Source organism: Aptenodytes patagonicus, chromosome W, assembly GCF_965638725.1.
Source record: "Aptenodytes patagonicus chromosome W, bAptPat1.pri.cur, whole genome shotgun sequence".
NCBI lineage: Eukaryota > Metazoa > Chordata > Aves > Sphenisciformes > Spheniscidae > Aptenodytes > Aptenodytes patagonicus.
Genome location: NC_134981.1, coordinates 45,483,142 through 45,509,396, shown reverse-complemented (window position 1 = coordinate 45,509,396; position 26,255 = coordinate 45,483,142). Strand labels below are relative to the sequence as shown.

The 26,255-nt window shown below is 41.8% G+C and overlaps 1 protein-coding gene across 3 annotated transcripts in view; it reads right to left on the bottom strand.

The window, feature by feature from the left end:
- Nucleotides 1-5,000: 5,000 nt before the first annotated feature.
- LOC143172047 (E3 ubiquitin-protein ligase KCMF1-like) overlaps nucleotides 5,001-26,255 on the bottom strand; it is a 57,892-nt gene continuing 36,637 nt past the window's right edge. For 2 of the 3 annotated variants that reach the window (XM_076361265.1, XM_076361263.1), the window contains exons 3-7: nucleotides 22,259-22,398; nucleotides 16,272-16,373; nucleotides 12,913-13,087; nucleotides 7,000-7,279; nucleotides 5,001-5,623 (exon numbers count right to left, since the gene is read on the bottom strand). In XM_076361265.1, the coding sequence (XP_076217380.1) occupies nucleotides 5,371-5,623; nucleotides 7,000-7,279; nucleotides 12,913-13,087; nucleotides 16,272-16,373; nucleotides 22,259-22,398 (950 nt within the window). In that variant the 3' untranslated portion in view covers nucleotides 5,001-5,370. The remainder of the gene's footprint in view (nucleotides 5,624-6,999; nucleotides 7,280-12,912; nucleotides 13,088-16,271; nucleotides 16,374-22,258; nucleotides 22,399-26,255) is intronic. The other variant, XM_076361264.1, reaches the window with a different exon arrangement.

The following is a 26,255-nucleotide window of genomic DNA, read 5'->3' as shown; positions in this document are numbered from 1 at the left end:
AGGGGAAGTGCCAAGTCCTGCACCTGGGGAAGAAGAAATCCATGCACCAATATATGCTGGGGGACACTGAGCTGGAAAGCAGCTTGGCAGAGAAGGGCCTGGGGGTCCTGGTGGACAGGGTGGTGAGGTGACCTTGACTGGTCGCCAGGTGCCCATCAAGCTGCTCTATCACTCCCTCTCCTCAACAGGACAGGGGGAGAAAGTACGATGAAAAGCTCAAGGGTTGGGATAAGGACAGGGAGATCACTCAGCAATTAACGTCACGGGCAAAACAGACTCGACTTGGGGAAATTAGTTTAATTTATTGCCAATTAAACAGAGTAGGACAATGAGAAATAAGAACAAATCTAAACACACCTTCCCCCCACCCCTCCCTTCTTCCAAGGCTCAACTTCACTCCCAACTCTTCTACCTCCTTTTCCCTCTCTGAGCAGCACAGGGGGGCGGGGAATGGGGGTTGTGGTCAGTTCATAACGCTTTGTCTATGCCGCTCCTTCCTCCTCACGCTCTTCCCCTGCTCCAGCGCGGGGTCCCTCCCATGGGAGACAGTTCTCCACGAACTGCTCCAACGTGGGTCCTTTCCATGGGGTACAGTCCTTCAGGAACGGACTGCGCCAGCGTGGGTCCTTTCCACGGGGTCACAAGTCCTGCCAGCAAACCTGCTCCTGCATGGGTTCCCCTCTACAGGGCCACAGGTTCTGCCAGGAGCTTGCTCCAGCGTGGGCTCCTCTCCACGGGCTGCAGCTTCCTTCAGGGCATATCCACCTGCTCTGGTGTGGGGTCCTCCAAGGGCTGCAGTGTGGATATCTGCTCTGACATGGTGCTCCGTGGGCTGCAGGGGGACAACCTGCGTCACCATGGTCTTCTCCACAGGCTGCAGGGGAATCTCTGCTCCGGCGCCTGGAGCACCTCCTCCCCCTCCTTCTTCACTGACCTTGGTGTCTGCAGGGTTGTTTCTCTCACTCCTCTCTCACAGCTGCTGCGGAGCATTTTTTACCCTTTCTTAAACATGTTATCACAGAGGTGCTACCAATGTTGCTGATTGGCTCAGCTTTGGCCAGAAGTTGGTCCATCTTGTAGCCAGCTGGAACTGGCTCTGTCCGAGATGGGGGCAGTTCCTGGTGTCTTCTCACAGAAGTCACCCCGGCAGCCCCTCCCGCTACCATAATCTTGCCATGTAAAGCCAATACCGACACCAAGTTGAACGTGAGCCAGCAATTGGTATCCTGGGCTGTATTAGGAGAACTGTTCCGTCTGAACATCAGGAAACACTTTTTCACTGTGAAGGTGACTGAGCACTGGAACAGGTTGCCCAGTGGGGTTGTGGAGTCTCCCTCCTTGTAGATATTCAAAAGCCGTCTGGACATGATCCTGGGTAACCAGCTCTAGGTGGACCTGCTTGAGCAGGGGGGTTGGACCAGATGACCTCCAGAGGTCCCTTCCAATCTCAGCCATTCCATGATTCTATGAACAGACAGGGGCCCCAAGACAGAAATGCATGCACATGTAGACACTCGGCTTTTGAGGCAAGCTACAGCGTCCTTAAGTAATCTGTGAGTAAGAGTCCACACCCTTAAATAACACACCCAAGATAGGTTAAAAAAAAAGGCGCTCATTTCTTTCAAAGACAGAGGGAGATATACAAGTTAGAGCTACTGCCTAAGCTCACAGTTCCACTTCCAGCCTCACTGCATGTCAGATGAGGAATCACGCTGGTCCCTTCTGTGTAGAATCACTATGAAAACATTACCTTCGTGTGCTGAGCCCAGACTGCTGAGCACATCCCATGCTTAGTTTGCAACCCATCACGTTTCCATCCAAGACCCAGATCTCATCCAGACCAAATGTCATGTTTCTTCCCCCACTCATTTCCCAGACAAAGTATTTGCTAAGGGACAGACTGTCCTTTCCCTGCTACAGCAGTAATAATTTTGTCCCTCTCAATAAACAGGAACAATGACCCGATCAGAGCCAATACTCTTAACTCCCACAAAACAGAAAAGCTTCCAGTAGGTGAAGCTGGCAAAGGCTAACAACAACATTATAGAAGTGAGAGAACCAAGAAGCTCCTATGGGAAGAACAAAGCCTCATTTCCAAAAGAAACTACCCAGTGGAAGTAGTGACAGCCATAAAGGCTTTCTACTGAGAGGTTTAGTAGGTCTGACAGTCTCCAGAACCAGTTATAATACTAGTAAGATGTAGTCAACCACTTCACCTCCTGGACATCTCATTTGACTGATTAGTCCCCAGAGATGTTTAAGTTAAAATGCAATTTCATTCTGTTCCATGTTCCACCTCATGCAAACGTCTGTTTCTGGCACAGTACCAAACAGATGAAAAACCTGGTTAAATCAGATTAGAAGAGTTGCAAATAGTCTGAATTGCACCATACATACTAAACATAAGTACCCACAGGCACCTAAAGCAGGACTTGTTCCCCAACAGCTTCAAAAAAGTTCACATCTCTTCCCATTTCTATATAGGAATATGCCCTTATCTCTCCAAAAGGGATCATTTTTGCAGCACTTGTAAGCTCAATATCAGCATCACACTAAGGACAGCTACAGTGCTTTCAGTCAGCACAGAATGCAGGTAAAAAACCAAGCTGACCTAACAGTCTCACTGGTCTCCAGAGCTAACATACATACACAAACACAAAGGTCAACATCCTCACACAGGTAGAGTCTCATTTGCCATCTTGCAAGACTCAGTCTAAGGGCACATGGGCACCCTACCCTCCCCTGCAAAATTCATACAACTTCCATACTCCATAAGGCAACATACAGATTCTTGGCTGATTAAACAGAGGAAGCAGAAGCAAGCCACATCTGAGCTCCGAGGTGCAAATTCATAGGAGAGCACACCAAATTCCAGATGTGCTCTCTATTCATAGATGTAGCGTCTCTGCAAAGATTGTCACAGGCTGTGCCACATTTTTGGGAAAACAAACTTCTCTCACACAAATGCACAGGATTCAACAGACTTCTTGTGAATGTCAGGTATGCTGAATGCTACGGCCCTCTTTTCTGAAGCGGTGGTCTTAAGGTAGGAAATTATGTGATATCCCCTCCAGGATCCCCTTGAAAAGTTCCCAAAGGCTACTTTCACTATAGCCCACAGCATTATGAAAATAAACATCAGTATTTTGAAAGTAACAAAAATATAATTTTGAGAAACATTCTTTCAATGAAGAACACTTCCCTGAAATACTCATCAGCAGAGTGCTAGAACAACACTCTCCCAGTCGCTGTTTGGCATTATTTCTAAACTAACAAAATCTCACACACTTGTGATTCTTAGAGGAGTTAATGCAGTAACTAAATTTAATTTTAAATGTAAGCCAGCAGATACTCAGATTCTAATAATAAACATGGACAGTAAGAGTTCGCAGGCTTTCCAAGTGCTTTATGTAAAAGCAGAATGGAGTTTGCAAACCCTGCAATGTAAACATCCTCAATAGACCAGGTATATCTAGATTAAAAAAAAAAAAATTCATTAAGATACTGTTTTTAAACAAGTCTTTTCTAGAAATTCAATGCACATACCTATGAAGCTATAAGATTACATGCTTAATCACTGCTACATGCACTGCACAGAATATGCACCTTTTTAAAAACTGTTTATGTAAATCACCCAGGGTTTCGCCATGAAATGCCTTTGCATACAGTTGTGAATGATAGTTTAATTCCAGAATTTCTTCTACATCATCACCAAAGAATCAACTGAACAACAGCCCTTAAAATGCTTTATTGAACTGAGTCTTTTTGTAATGTGCAGAAGATGTGTCCGAGAAGACTGCAGTTTGATTTTTTTTTTTTAACATCCTCAAACAATCAATTAAAAATGAATCTTTATTGAGGGTAACTCCTGAGATAACCAGAAGACTAGTGTAAAAAGTTCCCTTAAAACATTTTCTGTTGCAGAGACTAAAAGAAAAACAATGCTAATACAGTACTAGACGGAAACAATCAGAATTTGAGAATTGAGAAAATGAGAATGGAACTCAAATGTCAACCTATGGGGTAGCTTCTTTTGTTGCTGTTATCTTAGATTAACATACATATCACAGTTCTCTTAGGAACGTCATCAGGTTTTCAAGTCTAATTTTCAGAAGTTGTGTGCATTTTTATCTTTATAAGCTAACTTTACATTCCAAATAACTAAAGCCTTGCTGTCCCTTGCTTTGGGGCTATTATAATAATCCATACAAAAAACCTTATAGGATTAACAGTATAGGCAAATAGGTAGCATGACTCAATTAAAAAGGCTTTATTTTTTATGTCAGAAATATAACCCAAAAACCCAATAAATAAAGGTTTATAGGAAGTTAGCATTAAGAATTCAATTGTAACATATGGAGATATCTGGGAAGTCAAATCCTCAAGCTCTCCTGATACTAAGGAGTCTCTGCAAACTATGAAGCAAATACATAAATAACTCAAAATGATAAGGACTGTGAAGGCTTAGAACTAAGACAACACAATCCAGGTTAACTCCCCCCCGACAGTGAATATATGAATCATTTACACCTAAATAAAGTATATTTAACACAAAAAGGAAAACTTTAGAGAAAGGTGAGCAAAATTTGGTTTTAGGGCACACAGAAGCCCTTTGTGGTAGATTCCAGTAGTGGCCCTTGTTTTTTGTCTCCTACAGATGAATACAAAGTTCAATTCCACATGGATATGATGTCTAACAGGGCAACATAGTGGTCATGATATAGCAAAACGTCACACTCCGGAAGCAAAAATATAGCCCACTGCAGAGTTTGCATTAATACGCAGGGAGAGCACATAAAAAGGTCATTGGTCATGTGTTACTCAAAGGCTACTTCACGGCCACAAACTGCTAGTGAGCATTAATCTTTTTTTTTTTGTCACGTTACCTTTGAATAATGGGAAAGCTTTGGGGTTTTATAGTTTTACTCCTTGTACTTACATTTTTTTAAATGACAAGGTCACTAAAACTCATGCACGCTGCAAAAAAAATCATGCAGTAGTTAAGGTAAACCATCCAAGCAATTTTTATTCATTAATATTCATAAATACACACAGCAGCTTCATTAGAGATTTTTCACTTTTTCCTCTTCAGTTTGAATGTGGAGTATTAGGAGAGCTTTTTGCACGTCAAGCTACAGGACACAGAGCTTTTTTCTCTGCACTGCAACCTATATTTACTTGCTAAAAGTAAAAATTGGTTAAGTGGAAATGATTATCGTATATATCTTTTCTCTCTTCCTTTGAATGTACACAATGTAACAAGAGTGACAGACCTGAAATTACAATCACCAAAACAAACCCAAGATAGTTGTTGCCCACTTTCATTGGCAAATACAGCACAGAGGACATTGTCTGCAAAGTGGGATGCCATCAAAGAGGAGGCTCATTTCCTTTATTATTCTCTTTTAAATTTAGGTTTTCTAAAGCAACATCTAGAGGCATAATATCTACACAGCCCATAGCACCAAAATCAGCAATCTCTCCCCGTTCATCCTCATCTGAGGAGGAACTTTCTTCTCGCATCAAAGTGGACAGTAGAAGCTCTTGAACAAACAAGCTGCGGTCTGCCCGTTCGCTTTCCTTTGACTGACGCTCTGCTTCCGACATCTTAGGATCATTCAACCTGCATAGCATCACAGAAAGAGAGAAGACGACAGGCTTAGTAGTATCATCAACAAAATGGGCTTTCACTAATTGCCTAAACAGCTGGACTGATGCATGCTGAACAACATCTGAAAGCGATTCCTTTGAGAAACAGCCTAGGTACTGCTGCACTTCTTTTGACATGTACAGATCTGACAACACCTGGCACTCCTGATGCAAGAATACAGACATTTAACAAACTCGTTCCTAGATGCTTCAAAAAACTTCACAGAAGTGGATTCTAGGGCTGAAGGGAAAAAATAGCTATTTCTGAAGTTTCTTTCCCTTCAGAGGGGTTTTGTTTTAAGGGGCGTTAAAATTCTCTAGTCATCCCTTAAGTGCTCATTTTGTCCCCAGGACAACTTCTAAATACAAGCATGACACAAAATACATTACTACACACATAATGCCCAGAGATTCCCAAAGCACAGTACATCATTCGCTTCACTTATCAGTGCATGCACCATCACCTAATAGAAGCAAGGAAACTGCTTGCTCCAGTTCTATCCTAGCTCACAAGATCAGTGACTGACATTTGCAGATACTTTCATTAAAGTTGTTATTTTCAAAAAGTTTTGGATTGAGATATTATCACAAGTTTTGATAAAAATCAGCATGACAGCAATAACTTGTCCCAACCCAGGTTTCTAGACACAGAAACTGTTTAAATGCCTGTGCTTTCTCAACATCTAATTGAAAAACACACACACACACACACCCCCCCCTTGAATCCAGAAAATCAATATTCTAAACCTCCTAAAAAAGCTGGAATGAGAGTGGGCAACTCTTCTATAGTAGAATGGACTAGATGATCGTTGTAGGTCCCTTCCAACTGAACTATTCTATTCTATAGAACTCTAGGATCTAACTATACTTTCTGAAACAGATATGTATTCTGCTTATTAATAGCACATTCCTTATTTGCTTTTTTCATCCAAAATACTTTATATATAAACCTCTATTCAACCTTCAGCCTTCATTAAAGATTCATTTCCTATTAAATAAAAATACCTTTTAAGTTCTCTCCCTTCACATTATCAGCATAAAAGTCGGAAACATATTATTGCAAAGGCTCTTGTTTTATCAGAAGTAGTAGGGTAAACAAGCACAGTTTACCAAAGTAATATCCCTTACGTTTCTCTTCAAATTGAGAAACAGCAAGTAATATTTATTCATTGCCTAGGAACAAACACACAGCAGGGTTGAAAAGGAGATGTTACAAATGCAAACAAAAGCATAGTATCTCAACTCCAAACTTCATTAGGGATCTGGCAGCAGTTTCACTGAACTCTATGTCCATAACAGGACCAAGGAAAACAGAATTGGCAGAAGAGTTAAACCCACAGAACAAGTTACCTTGTAAGAAGAAACTGGGAATTCTGTATTGTCTGCTGATTGTTTTCTGTGTTAGATGTATTGGTTGCTGCTATAGATTGTGTAAGAGTGGTAGGGATGCTGCTTGTGTTAGTGCGTCTAGTTGCATTGCGTGCAGTCTCCAGTTGTTGTCTTGCTGCCTGTGCATGCTGTCGCTCCAACTGCAGTTGCATCTGCAGCTGCTGTAACTGAGAAGCAGAAGGGCCAGAAGAATTGAGCTGCCCTGCAGAACGTCTCACGCCTGATAACTGAGATAAAAGCTCTGCCAGAAAAGAGAGAAGTTTCTACAGTGAAATCTGCTTAAATACGTATCACAACAGCATAAATATGTCCTGAATACCAGTATATCAATACCTTTGCTTTCTAAAACCTTTCATCAATGAAATTAATGAACAAATCGTATTGATTTGAAAAGCTTCATGAGCTATCCATTACAAGCATCCCATGTCTCAAAGCCCATAGGGTAAGGAAGATTAAGAATCATCTAGAGTAAAGAACTGTGCATAAATAGGAAAGTCAAAGCTTAAAGCTTTTTAAACCAATAAGAGTCAACCTATGGGGAATAACATAAGTAATATCCTGTGCAACAATTCTCTAAAATTTTATCTTCAAGTCCAAATAGTTATTGACTGGAAAACCACTTCCATTCTGACTTCAGTTGGTGGCTTTATATCCCCCCATGCACCTTCAATGCATATTCCAGAGGGAAGCTGTGCTGCAGAAAAGACAAATATTACAGCATCATTTCAGACATTTTTAGAAAATATTCAGTTCAGAAGGGTTTTTCAAGTGTTATATTATATGAAAAATATTTGACCACAGCAGGGCTTTTTTGTGAGACCTTCAACCTCTGCTGGAAAAAGAGAAATTCTAATGATAAAAAAATTTAAACAAACAAGTCTAGCCTGGATTCCTTTTCTCCAAAGTTCAAGACTCTGACAAATTCTGTCCATGTAAGCATTTCCCAAAATAAACATTAATAATAAGTTATTGCTCAGTGATTTACTACAGATTATATTCCATACAAAGTTGCGAGTACTACTTTGTTGTGTTTGATGCAAGGAGGGCAGTAATAGTAGATTATTTTGTTACCCTATCTATCCAACCCTCATTAAAGCTGCAAGTTGTTATTACAGGTCATAAAAATTTTCCTTCAATCTTACTTTCGAGATATAATCCTTTGAAACTAGGCTTTTCTTAGGGGAATAAAGCACAATGCAGTAGCTCTTTGCATCAGGAACACTTGGAATGCCAACAGTAAATGCTCAAGTTACTTTTAATCAGCACAGCTAATCATATCAAGATTAACTACCAATAATATTTTATTTCACTAATTACTGATAACCACCACAAGGAGAAAAATAAATAAATAATGTTTACAGGTCTGTCACAAGCACAAGTTCTAACTTCTGGCAGTATGTACTAATTATTACCCCAATACAAAGGAAGACTTATAACACTGCCAGGTAAGACAGATGCATTTATCCTCACTGTTTGTAAGATCACTTTGAGTACAGCTCAAAGCTTTGAGTACACATGCTCCTAAATGGGAAGGCCTTGTGAGGCTGAAACAAACCAAGGCAGTCATTCCACATTTAACTCTGCTGAACTAACACCCACTGTAACAGTAAGAGGAAGTCTTACACTCCAGGATACACAAACATCCTCCCTTCTTGCACCAACTTTAGTGCTTTACAGACCCATGTCCTAACTTAACTCACTAAGATGACAGAAAATTTTTCATCCTCATTTGCTGGGATATTTTTAGTAGTAGGAGTACAGCCAGCAGGTCCCGGGAAGTGATTCTTCTCCTCTATTTGGCACTGGCGAGGCCACATCCAGAGTGCTGTGTCCAGTTTTAGGCTCCCCAGGACAAGAGACACATGGACATAATGGAGCAAGTCCAGTGGAGGGCCACCAAGATGATCAGGAGATTGGAACACAGTACATGAGGAAAGAGCAGGAGAACTGGGTTTGTTCAGCCTGGAAAAGAATACTTTGGAAGATATCTTATTGCTGTCTGAATCTACCCGATTGGAAGATACAGAGAAGACTACGCTAGACTCTTCTCAGAGGCATACAACAATAGGACAAGAGTCAGACAAGGGAACATGGGAAATTCCAATTATATCCAAAGGGTTTTATTTTTTTTTTTATCCCCCCCACTCCCCCCTTTTAAAACATGAAGGTTTTTAAATACTAGAACAGGCTGCCCAGAGAGGTTGTAGGACCTCCGTCCTTGGAGGCATTCAAAACTCAACTGAATGAGGCCTCGAGCAACCTGATCAACCTGATCTAAATAGACCTCCTTTGAGAAAGGGGTTGGAAATAGACAACCTGCAGAGGTCAATTCAGAAGTAAATTTTTCTATTATTTTTCTGCCATTTCAATGAGTTAAATCAGCTCACAGAGGGCCTGAAGAACAGCCAGCACAACAGAGGCAAAGGAACTATGCCTATGGAAAGGGGGTGGGTGGGTGGGGGGTGGAGCTGCAGCTTCCTCTTTCAAAAGCAATGCACTCTAAAGTTGGTTCACTGCCTCTCAAGGAATCATAGCCTAACAATAAGAAGCTCCAGTTTAAACATTCATGCCCTTCCACCAGGGTTTGAAGCAAAGGCAGATAATAGCAGGAACTTATATAAGTGCAGGAAGTTCTGAAGTTTCCCTGACACTTATCATCTTTCACTATAGGAGTGTAAGATTGATGTCTTAAGATTTTACATTAAGACAAATTATAGCTCTTTTAAAAATCAACTTCTTGGTCAATTTTTATTTTTACCTCTTTATAGAGAACTTATTCTTGAAAATCAAAGTTGATTACCGTAATCTGTAATACTATAACCTGTAATACTTACAGATTATATCTGTAAATCCTAAAAACACGCCTGCATGATTGTTGGAAGTTAAAAGTTTCTTCCCCTTGAAAATCCTCCTAAATCTGACCAAAATATGACACACAAATTAAAGAATGGTTTGGGTTGGATGGGACCTTCAAAGATCATCTAGTCCACCCCCCCTGCCATGGGCAGGGACATCTTTCACTAGATCAGGTTGCTCAAAGCCCCCTCCAACCTGACCTTGAACACCTCCAATGATGGGGCATCCACAACTCCTCTGGGCAACCCATCCCAGTGCCTCACCACCCTCACAGTAAAAAAAATTTCTTCCTTATGTCCAATCTAAACCTATCCTCTTTCAGTTTGTAACCATCGCCCCTTGTCCTGTCACTACAGGCCGATAAAAAGTCTCTCTCCATCCTTCTTATAAGGCCCCTTTATATATTGAAAGGCTGCAATAAGGTCTCCCTGGAGCCTTCTCTTCTCCAGGCTGAACAACCCCAACTCTCTCAGCCTTTCTTCAGAGGAGAGGTGTTCCAGCCCTCTGATCATTTTTGTGGCCCTCCTCTGGACCCGCTCCAACAGGTCCATGTCTTCCTTGTACTGGTGACCCCAGAGTTGGATGTATACTGGACGCAGGACCTTGCACTTGGCCCTGTTGAACTTCATGAGGTTCCCATGGGCCCACTCCTCAAGCCTGTCAAGGTCCCTCCGGACGGCATCCCTTCCCTCTAGCGAATCAACTGCTCCGCTCAGCTTGGTGTTGTCTGCAAACTTGCTGAGGATGCATTCAATCCCACTGTCTACATCATCGATTAAGATATTAAACAGTATCAGTCCCAGTACGGATCCTTGAGGGACACCACTCATTACTGGTTTCCACTTGGACATTGAGCCATTGACTAGAACTCTTTGGACACAGCCATCCAGCCAATTCCTTATCCACCTAACAGTCCATCCGTCAAACCCATATCTCTCCAGTTTAGTGGCAAGAACGTTGTGGGGGACCGTATCAAAGGCCTTACAGAGGTCCAGGCAAATGACATCTGTAGCTCTTCCCTTGTCTACTGATGCCGTCACTCCGTCATAGAAGGCTACTAGATTAGTCAGGCATAATTTGCCCTTGCTGAAGCCATACTGGCTGTCTTGAATCACCTCCCTGCCTTCCATATGCCTTGACATAGCTTATCTTCCAGGAGGATCTGTTCCATGATCTTACTGGGCACGGAGGTGAGGCTGACTGGTCAGTAGTTCCCAGGGTCCTCCTTGTTACCCTTTTTAAAAATGTTGGTGAAGACCCTCTTGCCCCATTTGGTCAGGTGAATCCCATCAGCTTCCAACAGACCCAGCTTCTCAAAGGCAGATCCATGATCATAGAAGCCAAAACCTTGAGTATGGCACCAGCCACGCAGCCAGGCATTCACCTGTTCAATTCGCCTCCTCCTTCCTGGACCCCTTCCTCTGACTGGGAGGATAGAGGAGAACACCACTTGTGCTCCAGATCCTTTTAACATTGCTCCGAGGGACGTATAGTCTCCTTCGATGGTTCTAAGTTGCCTCGTCGCAGTATCATTGGACCCTATGTGGAATAGTAGGAGTGGATGATAATCTGTAGGGTTCACCAGGCTCGGCAGCCTCTCAGTGATGTCACGAATGCGAGCTCCTGGTAGGCAGCAAACTTCTCTAGAGAAATTGTCTGGACAGCAAATGGGTGCTTTGGTGCCTCTCAGTAAGGAGTCTCCAATTACTAATACTTTCCATGCTTTTCTGGTGGCACCGGTTCTAATGTGGGTGGATGGTTGGATCAGCTTTGCATGGTCAGCTTTTCCTGGATCCTGTCCGTTACTCATGTGCTCTTCGTTCTCCAACCCCAGAGCATCGTCTCTGTTATGCAGGGGCACTTTGGGGGAAGGTTCTTCCTTCTGCCCTGAGCAGAGACAAGGGTCCAGTCTCCTTCATCTCGTGAGTTTCTTGTGTCAGTCAGCTCGAGGTTGAATTCAGGCTTACCTTCCCCTTGCACAACCTTAAGGCAGGGCTGTTGCTCAGCTCTATATAAAATGCTTATTAAAATACAGTTATTTAAGAATTTTAAGAGAGAGTTAAAAGACCTCCTAAAAATCAGCAAGCCTGTCATCCAAAATGTAATCTGAAAGTAAACTGAGCACATTTTAAATGTCTATCAATAATATTCCAATTGAACCAATTTCATCTTGATGAACTCATGTACAGCACTTGGTTTGTGCTAAAAAAAAAAATTTAAATTCATCTCTAACACCACTATGCACACGGCAAATTAAAGCTAGATGCATTGAAGTAGGTAATGGTGGTTAGAAACAATTACATTTAAAAATACATACATACATATCATATGAGGAGAGGCTAAGAGACCTGGGACTCTTCAGCCTGGAAAAGAGAAGGCTCAAGGGGGAGGAATCTTATCAGTGCATGTAAATACCTGATGGGAGGGAATGAAGGAAAGGGAGCCAGACTCTTCTCTGTACTGCCCACTGACAGGACAAGAGGCAATGGGCACAAATTAAAACAAATGAAATCCATCTGAACACAAGAAAACACTTTTTACTGTGAGGGTGGTCAAACACTGTAAGAGGTTGCCCAGAGAGGTTGTAGAGTCCATCTGTGAAGATATTCAAAACCTGACTGGACATGGTCCTGGGCAACCTGCTCTAGGTGGCCCTGCTTGGGGGGGGAAGAGGGTGTACTACATGATCTTGAAAGGTCCCTTCCAACCTCAACCATTCTTTGATACCACCTGTGGACAGGTCAGTCATGGGAATGAGCCTAGAAGTCTCTAAATTTAAAAGCACAAGCTAAAGGGGCAGTGTTTTTCATTTCAGAAGTTCCAAGTTCAATCCCTGTAGACAATCCAATTAAGGATACTTTTCATCAGTAAACACCCATCAATTACGACATTGGGAAGCATATATATATTTATTTTTTTTCAAAAACACAGAAAAACAAGGTAACTATTATCATCTTGGATTTTGTTTCAAAGTCTATTTAAGGACTCTCAGCTAAAATCAGTGGTTACAGCTCTTACCAGCTATAGGATCCATGGTTTCTCTATTGCTTGGAGAATATGAACTCTGAGAAGATGAAAGCCCACCAGTGGAACTGCTAGTAAAGTGCATGTTTGATCTACGTGCACGGGGGCCTCCCAAACCCCGGCCTGGGTGAAACATTCTACGTACATGCCGAACGCCACTAGATTCATCGTAACCAAGCAGTTAAGAAAAGTCTTTTGCTATCAAGTATTAAACAGCAAGAGCATTTACTAGGTGGAATAATCAGGCAACACACTATTCCTCATTCATAAAACAATGATTCAACTTTATAAGCATAATGGAATCATAGCTATGGTGCCAGTCAGACCTATGGATCTGAACCCAAGGCACCCAGGGCTGCTTGCACCAAATTCATCTTTCCCAGGCTTTTTACCATGTCTAAAAAAATGTCAGGATGGATTTCCTGCCTTCTGGATCAAAGTTTTCTACTAGATAATTTAAACTGATGATGCATATTCAGCAGAACGTAAGGATTTTAACATCAAAATTGGGAAAGAAGGGTATTTAAATACTGAAAATAATCTACAAAGTTTTATTGCCATTCTTACCAAGAGCACACAGTAATTATTGCATTTTATACTTTTATCCAAGGAATTTCACCCACTCCAGTCTTCAAGGAATTGCAGGTCAACAGAGGATTCAGCACTTCTGTCATACCCCTTTGCTTCATCTTCCCTCTCTTTCTCCACACAAATTCCATTTGCTCCAATTATGAAAACAAGCCCTTTCACTTTCTTTATTTCCCACATTTCTTAGAAGATGTCTATAAAAGCTATGACTTGAAATATAAGCTTTTTCATAGATACTAAGAGACTATCAGCAAATCATTTAAAGATGATCTTTCCCAGAACAGTGTTAACATACGAGTTCTCCCAAGACAGTCTAGCTAAAGCTTCCTTTTATCTTAAGAAGCACTAGTGCAATTAACTACTAAGCTAGGAAATAATGTAATTGGACATATCTTATTTTTCCAATTTCTAAATTAGTAGCTTTAGCTCACCTTATCTCCAATTTTCTTATTTTCAAAAATAGCATGTTTATCACTTGTATAAAATCTATTATTTGTATTAGACTGGTGCCCAATGTACTTATCACACAACGTATGATTATGGTGTAGAATTCATTTCCTCATGATATCACCGAGTTGAGAAATTTATGACTGAAAAATTATTAGACTTCTTTTGGCAAGTAAGAATATCCAGTTACTATAATAAATATTTTCAGGAAGAATTGACTCTTTCAAATCTATTATGCTATAGAGCATAAAACATTTCACTTGCAGGGTTGGGGGGGGGGGGGGGCACGGGACGACCTCTCTTGGGACAGAATACAGTTGTCTAGCACAGATTGGTTTGTTCCTCCTTTGAATCTGTTGATACTGGTAGTGACAGAACATTGTCACTAATATTTTACTGATTGACTGCTGCTCTCATGCAGTTTGGGAAGCTTTCCATAGCTACATCTGACAGAAAAATGCCCCCATTATGGGATTTTTTTAAAGTAAACTTGGGAAATAAGATAACTAGAACATCCTTAATATAAATCCTTTGAAAAATTCCAGCCTTGATCTCATTTAAAAAAGGATCTTAGTAGCTTGCTTACTGCACCTTTCAAAGTGTTTTTAAGATAAACAACATTATTTAAATACTAGTTAAGAGTATATTGATGTCTCACTCAACTATGCTGGGGTTAGAAAAGCATTTGGAACTCTTAACACATTGCAAACATATACTGAAAACAACCAAGCTAGAACCATTTACATGGTCAAGACTAAAGTCATGTTTTAAACAGTAAAACAGTTGAAAATTGTTTAAGAAAGTGTCGTGGTTTAAACTGGAATTTAAAGAGCTGTCCAGAGCCTCCAAGGATAAAGGTGGTATCTTGCAGTGGCTGCACAGGATTCTTCACAAGAAATATGTGCAGCCATTTAAAACAGCTTAAAAAACCCTTCTAACTGCTATACAGAAGACAATATCCTTTCCTAAACTGCTAGCAACTGGGTGGGGAGAAATCTCTCCCCCTTTTTCTTCCTTTTAGTCTTAGCTGTCAGAAGACATGAAATAGCACCCAACGTGGAACAGCTAGTCCAGAAAAATTTTCCCTATCAAGTTTTGTGGACTTGGCAACACTGATTGCTAAAACAACACTGTACAGAAACTTCCACATGCATTTTCTATAATTATTTATAACATGGTCCAATTTATAAAGCTCCCCCCATCAGTTTTGTGATGACTCAGTAATTGAAAAGATTATTCTGGTTTCTCTAGCTCTTATGTAGCTAGTAATAAACACACATTTCCCAATTAAAAGTTATCTGACATCACTGATGTGGGAGGGGGAGGAAAAGCTCTAGAAGTGTGAATTCTAATCCAACACCTCATCCACTTCAATAAGGAAGTTAATTTCACTGTGTAATTGGGACTGACAATTTAAATGCTAACAAATTTAAATGTAAATACAGATCACAACCAAAGCGAAACCATTTCCTCTAACGTTGCTAGCAGTAGATATAATGAACTTGAGTTGTTAGGCTTTATTTTTTTCTTTTAAGAAGCCCTGAACAAAAAAGGCACTATCAAATTACGCTAGGATTGTATTTTTTTTAAACGAGATACAGAAAGATAAATAATTTAGAGATCACTTAACGAGTTTTTCATTATGTCCTGTACTTCCATGAAGTAAGAGTACCTTCTGAAACTATGTTGTAGGTATTTGTACAGCAAAAAACAAGCCACGTTACTATTCCTAAGACCAAGTAACGTAAAAGAAAATTGTCCTAATCCCTAGGAAGCCTCCTGATAACAGGCCGAAACTACCCTATTGAAATATAGTGATAAAACTAATCAAACACTTAAAATCACTCAATTTCAAAGTTCAAAGCATTCTCTAACACATTTGCTTTTGGTGAAATTTGCTGCTTTCAGTCTCGTAATTATCTATAATACACTACTGCATCTGGATTGCTGCTTTCCCATACACAAAATGACATCAGAACTAATGACCAAGAAGGGTAAAACCTGCAGTGCAGAAAGAAGCAGCTGGGTGTCAAAAACATCTTTAAAAGGTTTTGCTATCAGGAATAAAACAAAAACACATACCCACATTGTCAAGCTACACCTAAAGCCCATTCACAGTCTGATAGATATAAATATATATACGTATAAAAAATTCAGACATACATCAGTGTATATATATATAAAAACCCTATAACTAAACACCAATTTAAAAAATAAGCAAAAGCGATGTAGCCACTTGACTACAGAAGTCAAAACAAGTAGTTACAGCTATCATAAGAAATAGTCTATCCCTTTTCCCTCAACTTAAGAAAGGATATTAAATCTCTAGGAGCTCTGTGTTCCAGTGTAAGATGAGCTGCAAAGTCATCTGTGACATGATTAGGATCCCCTCCAGGTAATGCTGCACATATTGGACAAATCTGAAACAGCAAAGTGAGAAAAAAACCAAACACAAACAACTTTACACAAATCACAAAACACATAATTCAAAGTTGATCGCTTGACATGGATTCTTATACTTTAAATATCGCATTCTAATCCTATATCTAAACAGCCACAGGTTTAAAACAGTAAATGTGTTCAAATGCAGCTGTTAATTTTAGTATCTTTTTAAGACCCACTTTTCCTTGTAATTATGCTTTTAATAATACCATGGAAACTAAAAAGTAAAATTTTCAAATCCTATTTGCAATATTTCAGCTTTCAAGCTTGTCTTTATATGTCAATTCCAGCACAGAGAGTAGGTCTGGTTACACAGGATTACTGCTTGTACGTACCTGCATATGACATTATCAAGTTCGTTTACTGCTCTTTGAATCCCCAAGCAACTTCTCATTCATCTCACCAGAGAAGTGTGGGAAGGAGAATGAAACCAGATGTGAATATTCATTAAAGTATCACCACTGAGACCACCCACTGAGGTAACATGCAAGTAGAGATTTGGCAGAGAAGAGAAACTCCTCATTCCTACCAAGTATTTTGGGAGATGGCATTATAGTTTTGTTTTTTCCTTAAGCCTAAACACATTTAAAAAAAGTCTAGGAACACTTACTGCCATAGCAACCTTCATTTATTATTTTTATTTTTCCTCCTAATGACTTTGCATCCACCTGAGAGAAGCGTGCCTTAAAAGTCCTTTGCAACAGTTTTGCAGGCCAGCCTTAAAGTTTGACGGATCACAGGTTAATAAGCCAGAAAGGAGAAACTTCCACACAGTATGTTAGGTCTTAACTACTCTTCCAGGGAGATTAACCTGGACTTTGCAACTGATAAGACTGTAAACTAGGGGGGAGACCCCCGACACCAGACTGGGAGGAGCGAGGGAATCAATAGAACCATACAAACCAATGAAGAGACATGCAGGGGGAAGGGAGAGCAGGAAGGAACAAAGGGGAGGGTAGACACAAAGGGGTATAAAGTGGGCTGGTCGCATGTAAAACAGAGCCGGTCAGTATGTTTGCCTGGCTGAGCCCTGAGCCTGATCACCGCAGTCTGTCCTGTCTTCTTATATCTTCTTATTAAATCTTAACAACCTCTGCATAATCTCTACCCCATGTGTATGTATGCTGCAAGGACTAAGTGCCAGCTACTGGTGAGACCTGTGTATGTGTGAATGAAATTTGGTGCCAGCTACTGGAGTCAGACTGGAGCTGTAGGCCTGTGGTGTCAGCTACTGGAACAAGTGAGGGTTCTAGCATCAGTAGTTGGAGGGGCCATAGCTCTCTAGACCTAGGACAGGTACTACAAACTTTGTGCCTGGAGTGCTAGCTACTAGGGGGGGCTGTCATGAGTGGATTTGGTGCCAGCTACTCCAGTCAACTTCTATGCATCTTCTATGGTGTCAGCTACTGGACTGAGTGGGGTCTTAACATCAGCTACTGGAGCGAGTCGTGGTCTCTGCCTCCAGCCACTGGGGCGGGAATGGTGTGTGTCCCAAAAAAAAAGCCAAACCACTAATCGGGGGGGGACCAGCATGAGTGAGGGGCCCAGCACTAGTGGCTGGAACAGGACCACCAGTCACAGCCCTTGTGGTGCTTGGTGCCAGCTGCTGGGGGAAAGGGGGTGGGTGGGTGTCTGCATCTTCCCCAAACCTGGTGTGTGTGTATTGGCTAGCAAACTTCAAGCTGGACTAGCTAATGAGTAGGAAGGAGCCTCAAGTCTAGGCAGGAGTATGAAGCAGGCAAGGGTCTGTGCTGGTATGCCCAGGGGGACTTGTGAATGTGGAATGCCTGGGGGATGAGTGCATGCGTGTTTGCTAGTGAGCATCAAGCTGGACTAGCTGGCAAGTTGGAGACCTGTGAAGCAGGTAAGAGTGCCTGGGAACCAGGCAGGGGTACTAGACAGACAAAGGGGGCCATGCCAGTACTCAAGGGATCACAGTGAACGTGTGTGTGCTTGTGAATCTAGAGAGTATAATGTGTGTACCTTCACTAGTGACCTTCTATCTCTACCAGCTGAAGAGGAAGAAGGGGACTTGGCTGCCTATACTTATGTTTTATGCAAGTCCTACACGTAGGTGCTGTTGTGTGGTATGTCTGTGGTCATCTGTGTGACGGGCCATATCAGTATCTTCTGTGTGTGTACGGGTCTCTGGAATATGTGCTCAGCTTCACTATTGGTTGAACCTGCAAACAGGAAAGTGGCAGCCGCATCCCTCAGCCTAGGCAGAGGCCCCAGGTCCCTGGGCTGGGCTTCAGCAGCTGAGCAGAAGGGAGCCCTGGGCTGGAGAAGGCAGCCACGCTCTTAACATCCCTTAAAATTAACAGATCACCATATTACTTTGAATGAAATCCAGGAGATGATTAAAAAGCCTTAAGCCAGTTAGGCTCCAAACTTCACAGTTGACTCGACAGTTTCTAGATCTGTTCTCTTATTACCACCACCTCCCTATTTATACAAGTATACTGGTTTTGACTGGGATAGAGTTAAAATTTCTTCATAGTAGCCCATATAGTGCTATGCTTTGGCTTTGTGACCAAAAGAGTGTTGATAACACACCAATGTTTTAGCTATTGCTGAACAGCTCTCACACAGCATCAAGACCTTTTTTGTCTCTCACACAGCTCCAACGGCAGATAGACTGGGGATGTAAAAGAAGTCGGGAGGGGACACAGCTGAGACAGCTGATCCCAACTTACCAAAGGGATATTCCACACCATATGCCATCATGCTCAGCAATAAACATGGGGAAGAAAGAAGGGGGGATGTTCAGAGTTATGGTGTTTGTCTTCCTAAGTAACCATTACACGTGATGGAACCCTGCTTTCCTGGAGATGGCTAAACATCTGCCTGCCGATGGGAAGGAGTGAATTAATTCCTTATTTTGCTTTGCTTGCGTAGGCAGCTTTTGCTTTCCCTATTAAACTGTCTTTATCTCAACCCACGAGTTTTCTCACTTTTACCCTTCTTATTCTCCCCCCCCATCCCACTAGGGGCAGGGGGGAAGTGAGCAAGCAGCTGTGTGGTGCTTAGTTGCCAGCCAGGGTTAAACCACGACCAGCATTTCTGGCACCCAACGTGGGACTCAAAGGGTATGAGATAATGACAGATTTGACCAGAGCATATTAGAGGGAACACGTAATTCTTATAGCTGTTTAACTGTTGCTGACCACGATATAAACTAATATCAAGAACAGATAAGTTAATCTGATCTGTGCCATGCCCCCTTTTTTGCTGTACATGTTAAAGACTTTTTGGCTTGAGAAGACACCAGAAGCTGCCCCCATGGCCGACAGAGCCAGTTCCAATCAGCTCCAAGACAGACCCGCCCCTGGCCCAAACTGAACCAATCAGTGATGGTGGTAGCACCTCTGTGATAACATATTTAAGAAAGGGGAAAAAAAGCTGCACAGCAGCAGCTATGAGAGGAGTGAGAGAAACAACTCTGCAGACACCAAGGCCAGTGAAGAAGGAGGGGGAGGAGGTACTCCAGGTAGCAGAGATTCCCCTGCAGCCAGTGGAGAAGACCATGGTGACACAGGTTGTCCCCCTGCAGCCCACGGAGGACCACATCAGAGCACATATCCACACTGCAGCCCTTGGAGGACCCCATGCCAGAGCAGGTGGATATGCCCTGAAGGAAGCTGCAGCCCATGGAGAGGAGCCTGTGCAGGAGCAGATTTTCTGGCAGGAACTGTGGCCCCGTGGGGGACCTACACAGGAGCAGTCTATTCCTGAAGAACTGCAGCCCGTGGAAAGGACCCAAGTTGGAGCAGTTCATGAAGGACTGCATCCCATGGGAGGGACCCCACGCTGGAGCAGGGGAAGAGCGTGAGGAGGAAGGAGCGGCATAGACAAAGCGTTATGAACTGACCACAACCCCCATTCCCCGCCCCCCTGTGCTGCTCAGAGAGGGAAAAGGAGGTAGAAGAGTTGGGAGTGAAGTTGAGCCTTGGAAGAAGGGAGGGGTGGGGGGAAGGTGTTTTTAGATTTGTTCTTATTTCTCATTGTCCTACTCTGTTTAATTGGCAATAAATTAAACTAGTTTCCTCAAGTCGAGTCTGTTTTGCCCGTGACGACAATTGGCGAGTAGCGTCCCTGTCCTTATCTTGACCCATGAGCCTTTCACCATATATTCTACCCATCCTGTTGCTGGGGAGGGAGGCAAGATAGAGCAGCTTGGTGGGCACCTGGCTGGCAGCCAGCCAAGGTTGACTCACCCCACCTGGTCCTTTCACTTCAGTCTAGTTGCTGCCTTACTAAATACAGAATGAATCCGCTAAGTGTGACTGAGTAGCAGAAAACTGATGTCTTCATTCTGAAATTTGATTCAAAGATGATATCTGATGGCATTTCTTACAATTTTCAGAGCTGCAACCCTAAAAAACTTCTACCTGAATGCTATGTTTTATTTGTTAATCACTCCACTCTACTGAAACCCAATAGGCAACAGTAACAATCATCATAATGCCAGCCACATCCATCCGCACTTGCCCTGTATTGCTGACCATTATCCTTGATCATTTAATGGAGAAATAATAATTACTGAAGTTTTAGTTCTAAAAATAAAGAAATATACGCCAATAGTTCATATGTTCTTAGGCAAGACCAGGAGACCTTTGAGTCTCAGAACAGGTTGACCAATTTTACCTCCTCTACTACTCCTTCACATAAGGCCCTTAGCAGGCTCTAAGGAAAGAGATTCTCCTTCCCCCACATAATTTCTCAAGAAGTGAAGAGAGCTTAGAGGTCAGAACAAACAAGTTCAAAATCACGAGTCCTTTCTCCACAACTTATTAAGATTTTAATAATTTTCCTCAAGCATGCACATTTTTATAGGAATCTACAGCAAAAATAACTAGACAACAGTTCCCTGAATGTCCTTCTATAATCATACATTCCTCAGACATAAACAGTATTCACACATAAACATGAATATATCCCCCACTGCTGGAAAGATACCCAAACTTCTTGGTCAAGAATTTAACCTAGGATTTCAAACACACATAACTGTTGAATTAGTGAAGCGGGCTTTAAAAATAAATACAAAACATACCCCTGCACCATAAAGGAAAATCTAAAAACAGGGCTACAGACTTTTCTAAAAAGAAAGTAGTCTGAACACTAAGCAGTGCAAGCATGTAGTTTCTCAACATCGTAATGAAGGCTGAGAACAAACCATTTCTAATAGTATCAAAAACCAAGTTATTTATTATTTTATTGTTTACATAGCAAAGAAGTCACCTCACGTTTCGGAAAAATTTCAGACCTTCTGGCACAAGCAACAGTAACATCTAGATATAAAAACTTGAGGAGATCAGAACACTTACTGACAAAAACAGAAGCAAAGCAATTATTCCAGTAGTCTATTATACGGTATATAATTGCTCTGCAGCAATTACTACTGTTGAAATCATCAGGAAAATCAAGTGGTAGGGGGTAAAGGGAAACAGCAAGGGCCACTTTATAAAAAGTCAATATATTTAAAAGCTATTTATTTTTACAAGGGTTTAACCCTCTCTGTAACACCAAGATTTAGTGGCCTGCATATCAAGGAACCAAGGACTCAGCTGCATAACCTTGACTCAGACTGCTGAGAGCAAGCTGTGAGAAAGTCTGTAGAGAGGTAAAGGTGACGTTATAGGCAGATGTAGGATCATTGAGTTGGGGACTGTTAGTAGCTCAAGGAGTCAAGAGGGAAAACACCAGCATGGTGTGTATGTATGTATGGTACATACCTTCCTAATCAGCATTTAAATGAACACATACTTCAAGAAAGAAAAAAAAAAAAAAAAAAAAGGACTCATTTCCTGGAAATTTTCATATACTTTCATTGTAATTGAAAAACAGTGCTGAAGTGGCTTACCACCTCTGTTGATGTTTCTGCGTGTTCAGAAGCAACATGTTCTTGAAGAGATGTTTCCGTATAACCCATCTTTCCACAATAAGGACAAGTAAAGGACTGTGGCTGCTCTACAGAGAAAGCTTCTCCACCATAATACAAATCTGGAAAAAAGATGATGTTTTAGGAGGGGTTATTTTCAAGCAGCATAGCTCATTATTTTATTTATATAAACTCTTTATATATATACCTACGTGCATGTAATTGCTGTCAAATTCATTCATTTAATCAAAATAAACATTTTAATTCTGCACAAAGTGCATATGCCAATATTCTAAAGTTGTTCAATGACTCAACTTCCAAAAGAATAGACAGACTACACAATTTTCACTAGCAAACAACATAATTTTCTAATATTCAGGAAGAGCAAAGTCTGATGGTGCTGCCGAACCATCACTTTTCCCCCATCCTTGTTTTTACCATAGGTGAGCTTGTACTACAGATAAGATCACTGTAGATGCACTGTGCTCTCACAGCCTTACTCGCAGCAAATCTATCATAACATCGTGTTTAACAATAAGGGGAAATTTTAGCAAAATTTTAGCAAAAAAATGAAGCAAAAGGAGTGAGATGTTACGTACCAGTTTCAATACTTCAGCACTTCTTGACTACCAAAGTAGCAGCCTCCCTTAAGCCGCTAATTTAGCAATTAACATGAGCCAAACCGATCATGAAAATTTAACAAACCATGCTAAATTCATACTAAATTGCATCACTCCAGGAAGAGTTTCCTTCACTGCTTATAGAGGAAGAGCACTAAGATGATGCTTAGGCTCAGAACGCTCTCTAAAGGGGACTTGATGGCATACTAAATTAGATTTCAAGTCTAAGGGTATTTGGAAACTATAGTGTTTCCTAAAGGAAATGGCTTTAGGACATCTGACAATCTCAATGGGGAAGAAAAAGAACAATTTTGCTTCATCAACCACAGAGCTAGCACATTCTTCTCTGGTTGCAAACCTCCTGGCACTCATTCAGAAATACACTAGCATTCCTCAGACAAAAACAGTATTTCAAGGAGATGATTCAGAACTAAATGTAACAATTTGTCCTTGTAGACTGAGGAGACATATTACTTTAAGATGGTACACAGAAGACAGAGGAATTTTAATAACACTTATTTTCATACAAGTGCAACTTCATTTCAGTGTAATATACATAAACTAAAAATGCTGTTTTACTGAACGGAGTGATCTAATCCCAACAAGTAGAATTTCTATTCACCTTATTTAGAACTCTCTAACAGAAATCTCCCTTTTCAATAAAAATGCAGCACAAGAGCTAGAGTAAAACGTAAGTTTGGCAGAGTCTAGAAAGAGTTGCCAATTGCTTCCATATAGCACATCAATATTTCAACCTTTTTGAAATATCTCAGTATAGCCATGTCCAGTAGCAAGAAACAGCACGTTCTCTGTTTTTCTTCATACAAATTCATCAGTTTCTCAGTGTTCAGCTACAGAGCTAAGTAGCGCTTGCTGGGCTAACTACTTGAGAATCAGAAACACTCTGCTGGGTCTGACAGAGACCCCATGGCAGGGATTCAGTTAATTCATCCAGCAGTAGCTGGACATTCTGTTGTTGATACCGCATACCAAAGCCATGAACACACACAGGTGATGATGCAGATTACAAAGGATTTGATGCCCAGTTGTCAAAACCTAACACTGCCAACACAGCTGTCACTACTTGACTTAGCAAGACATGCAAGACTAAATGGATCATCTTTTAATAGTTTAAGACTGGTAAAGTCTCAAGCTGTATTCTAGTCAATCTATCCAGATCTCAGACTTGGCATTTTTAAGCTTAACTTCATGTAAGCAGCTCACGTTTTTGCAAAAGGTAGCTGGAGGGTTTTGATCTTGTACTCTATAAGCACCTGAGCTGAACTTATATTGTGTTACTTCTGTTTAAGTCCCCAGTGTAAGTTCTTAATACAATTTTCCAGGAAAATCGTATTACTTTCTTTGCCTAGTCTAACCCCTTGAAAATGGCAGGGATAGTGAGGAAACAACATGCTTCCACATAATACAAATCATAAAGCATCCTAACAGCTTAGAAATTAGAGTTTGTGGCTCCCTGCCAGCAATTCTTTTTCAGGAACACCAAAACTGGGAAGTCTGTTCTGAATGTCTATGCTGTTCTAGCAAAAAGTATAATTTCTACAGAGACTACTAGATATGCACATCCCTATTCTTTAAATAGACCTATTGCAATGCTGTTCTGTCCTTTGCTATGACAGCACACCAATGTTTGTGCCCATTCAGCATTTTAAAGTTTACGTCTAACAAGCATCTTTTCCCAGCATCACTCTAGGAACTGAAGAACAATACAACTGTCACCGTTCAGAATTCCAATACAACTGTCACCGTTCAGAATTCCACCTTCCTCATTCAGAAGAAATACTAGATTGTGCATTGACTTACAGAAGAAGTGAGCCAACTAGGCTCATAAACACAAACATGGGTGAAGCTGGAAGTCACTAGTGCTTCTTATTCATTCCCAACAGTCTCACATGAGTTCCTACACTGGTCCAAGTCTCTGGAAATTCAAGGCCATGACTAAAGCTCCTCCAGGAACTTCTCGTTAGTATATATTTCACAGCATTTTAAGGCTCCTAAGCACTATAATAATTGACCAGGTGTGGCAGGTTGATCTAGGCTGGCTGCCAAGTGCCCACCAAACCACTCTCGCTCTCCCCCTCTTCAACAGGACATGGGGAAGAAATAAGATGGAAAAGCTCGTGGGTCGAGATAAAGACAGGGAGATTGCTTACCAGTTATTGTCATGGGCAAAACAGACTTACTTGGGGAAAATTAACTTAATTTATTGCCAATTAAAAATAGAGTAGGATGATAAGGAACAAAGGCAAAACTAAAAACACATTTCCCCCTACCCTCCTCTTCTTCCCAGGCTCCACTTCACTCATGATTCTTGTACCTCCTTCCCCCCGAGCGGCGCAGGGGAATGGGGGATTGCAGTCAGTTCATAACACTTCATCTCCTCATGCTCTTCCCCTGCTCCAGTGTGGGGTCGCCTCCCACAGGATTCAGTCCTTCACAAATTGCTCCAACATGGGTCCTTTTCCACAGTCCTTCAGGAACAGACTGCTCCAGCATGGGTCCCCCATAGGCCACATATCCTGCCAGAAAAACCTGCTCCTACATAGGCTCTTCTCCACAGGCTGCAGTTCCTGCCTGTTCCTCTGGTGCGTGGTCCTCCACAGGCTGCAGTGCGGATACCTGCTCTGATATGGTCCGCTGCAGGGGAATCTCTGCTCCGGCACCTTGGAATACCTCGTCCCCCTCCTTCTTCACCAACCTTGGTATCTGCAGGGTTGTTTCTCTCACATTTTTCTCACTCTTCTCTCACAGCTGCTGCACAGTGTTCTTTACCCTTTCTTAAATATGTTATCACAGAGGCACCACCGACACTGCTGATTGGCTCAGCTTTGGCCAGTGGTGGGTCTGTCTTGGAGCCAGCTGGAACTGACTCTATCCTACAATGGGGGCAGCTTCTGATGTCTTGTCACAGAAGCCACCCCTGCAGCCCCCCCACCCTGCTACCAAATCCTGGTGTATTGGGTTTACATGGCAAGTATTCTTACAGAGTTATACAACTGCACACTAATTTCATTAGATGTCCAAGCTATCTCTGACACCTAGGAGAATCTCCTCGGTTCGTTGCCCCATCACAAACCAGAACTTGAACAAGGTTTCAAGCACAGATTACCAGTACAGCGTCCACAGGTTTCTATATAGAGACAGTGCTGCCTACTGGGTAGCATGCTGAATGGAACTAGAGATACTTAGATCCTTCCCTTAGGTCCATCTTCGTCATCAACTACAGATGGATCTTGAACAAATCATTCCTATGACACATCTTCCCCCCCCCCCTTAAAGATTGGGGGGGGGGGGGGGGGGGGGGATATTGACCTCCTCTGAAATTTCAGTTTTGCAATTAA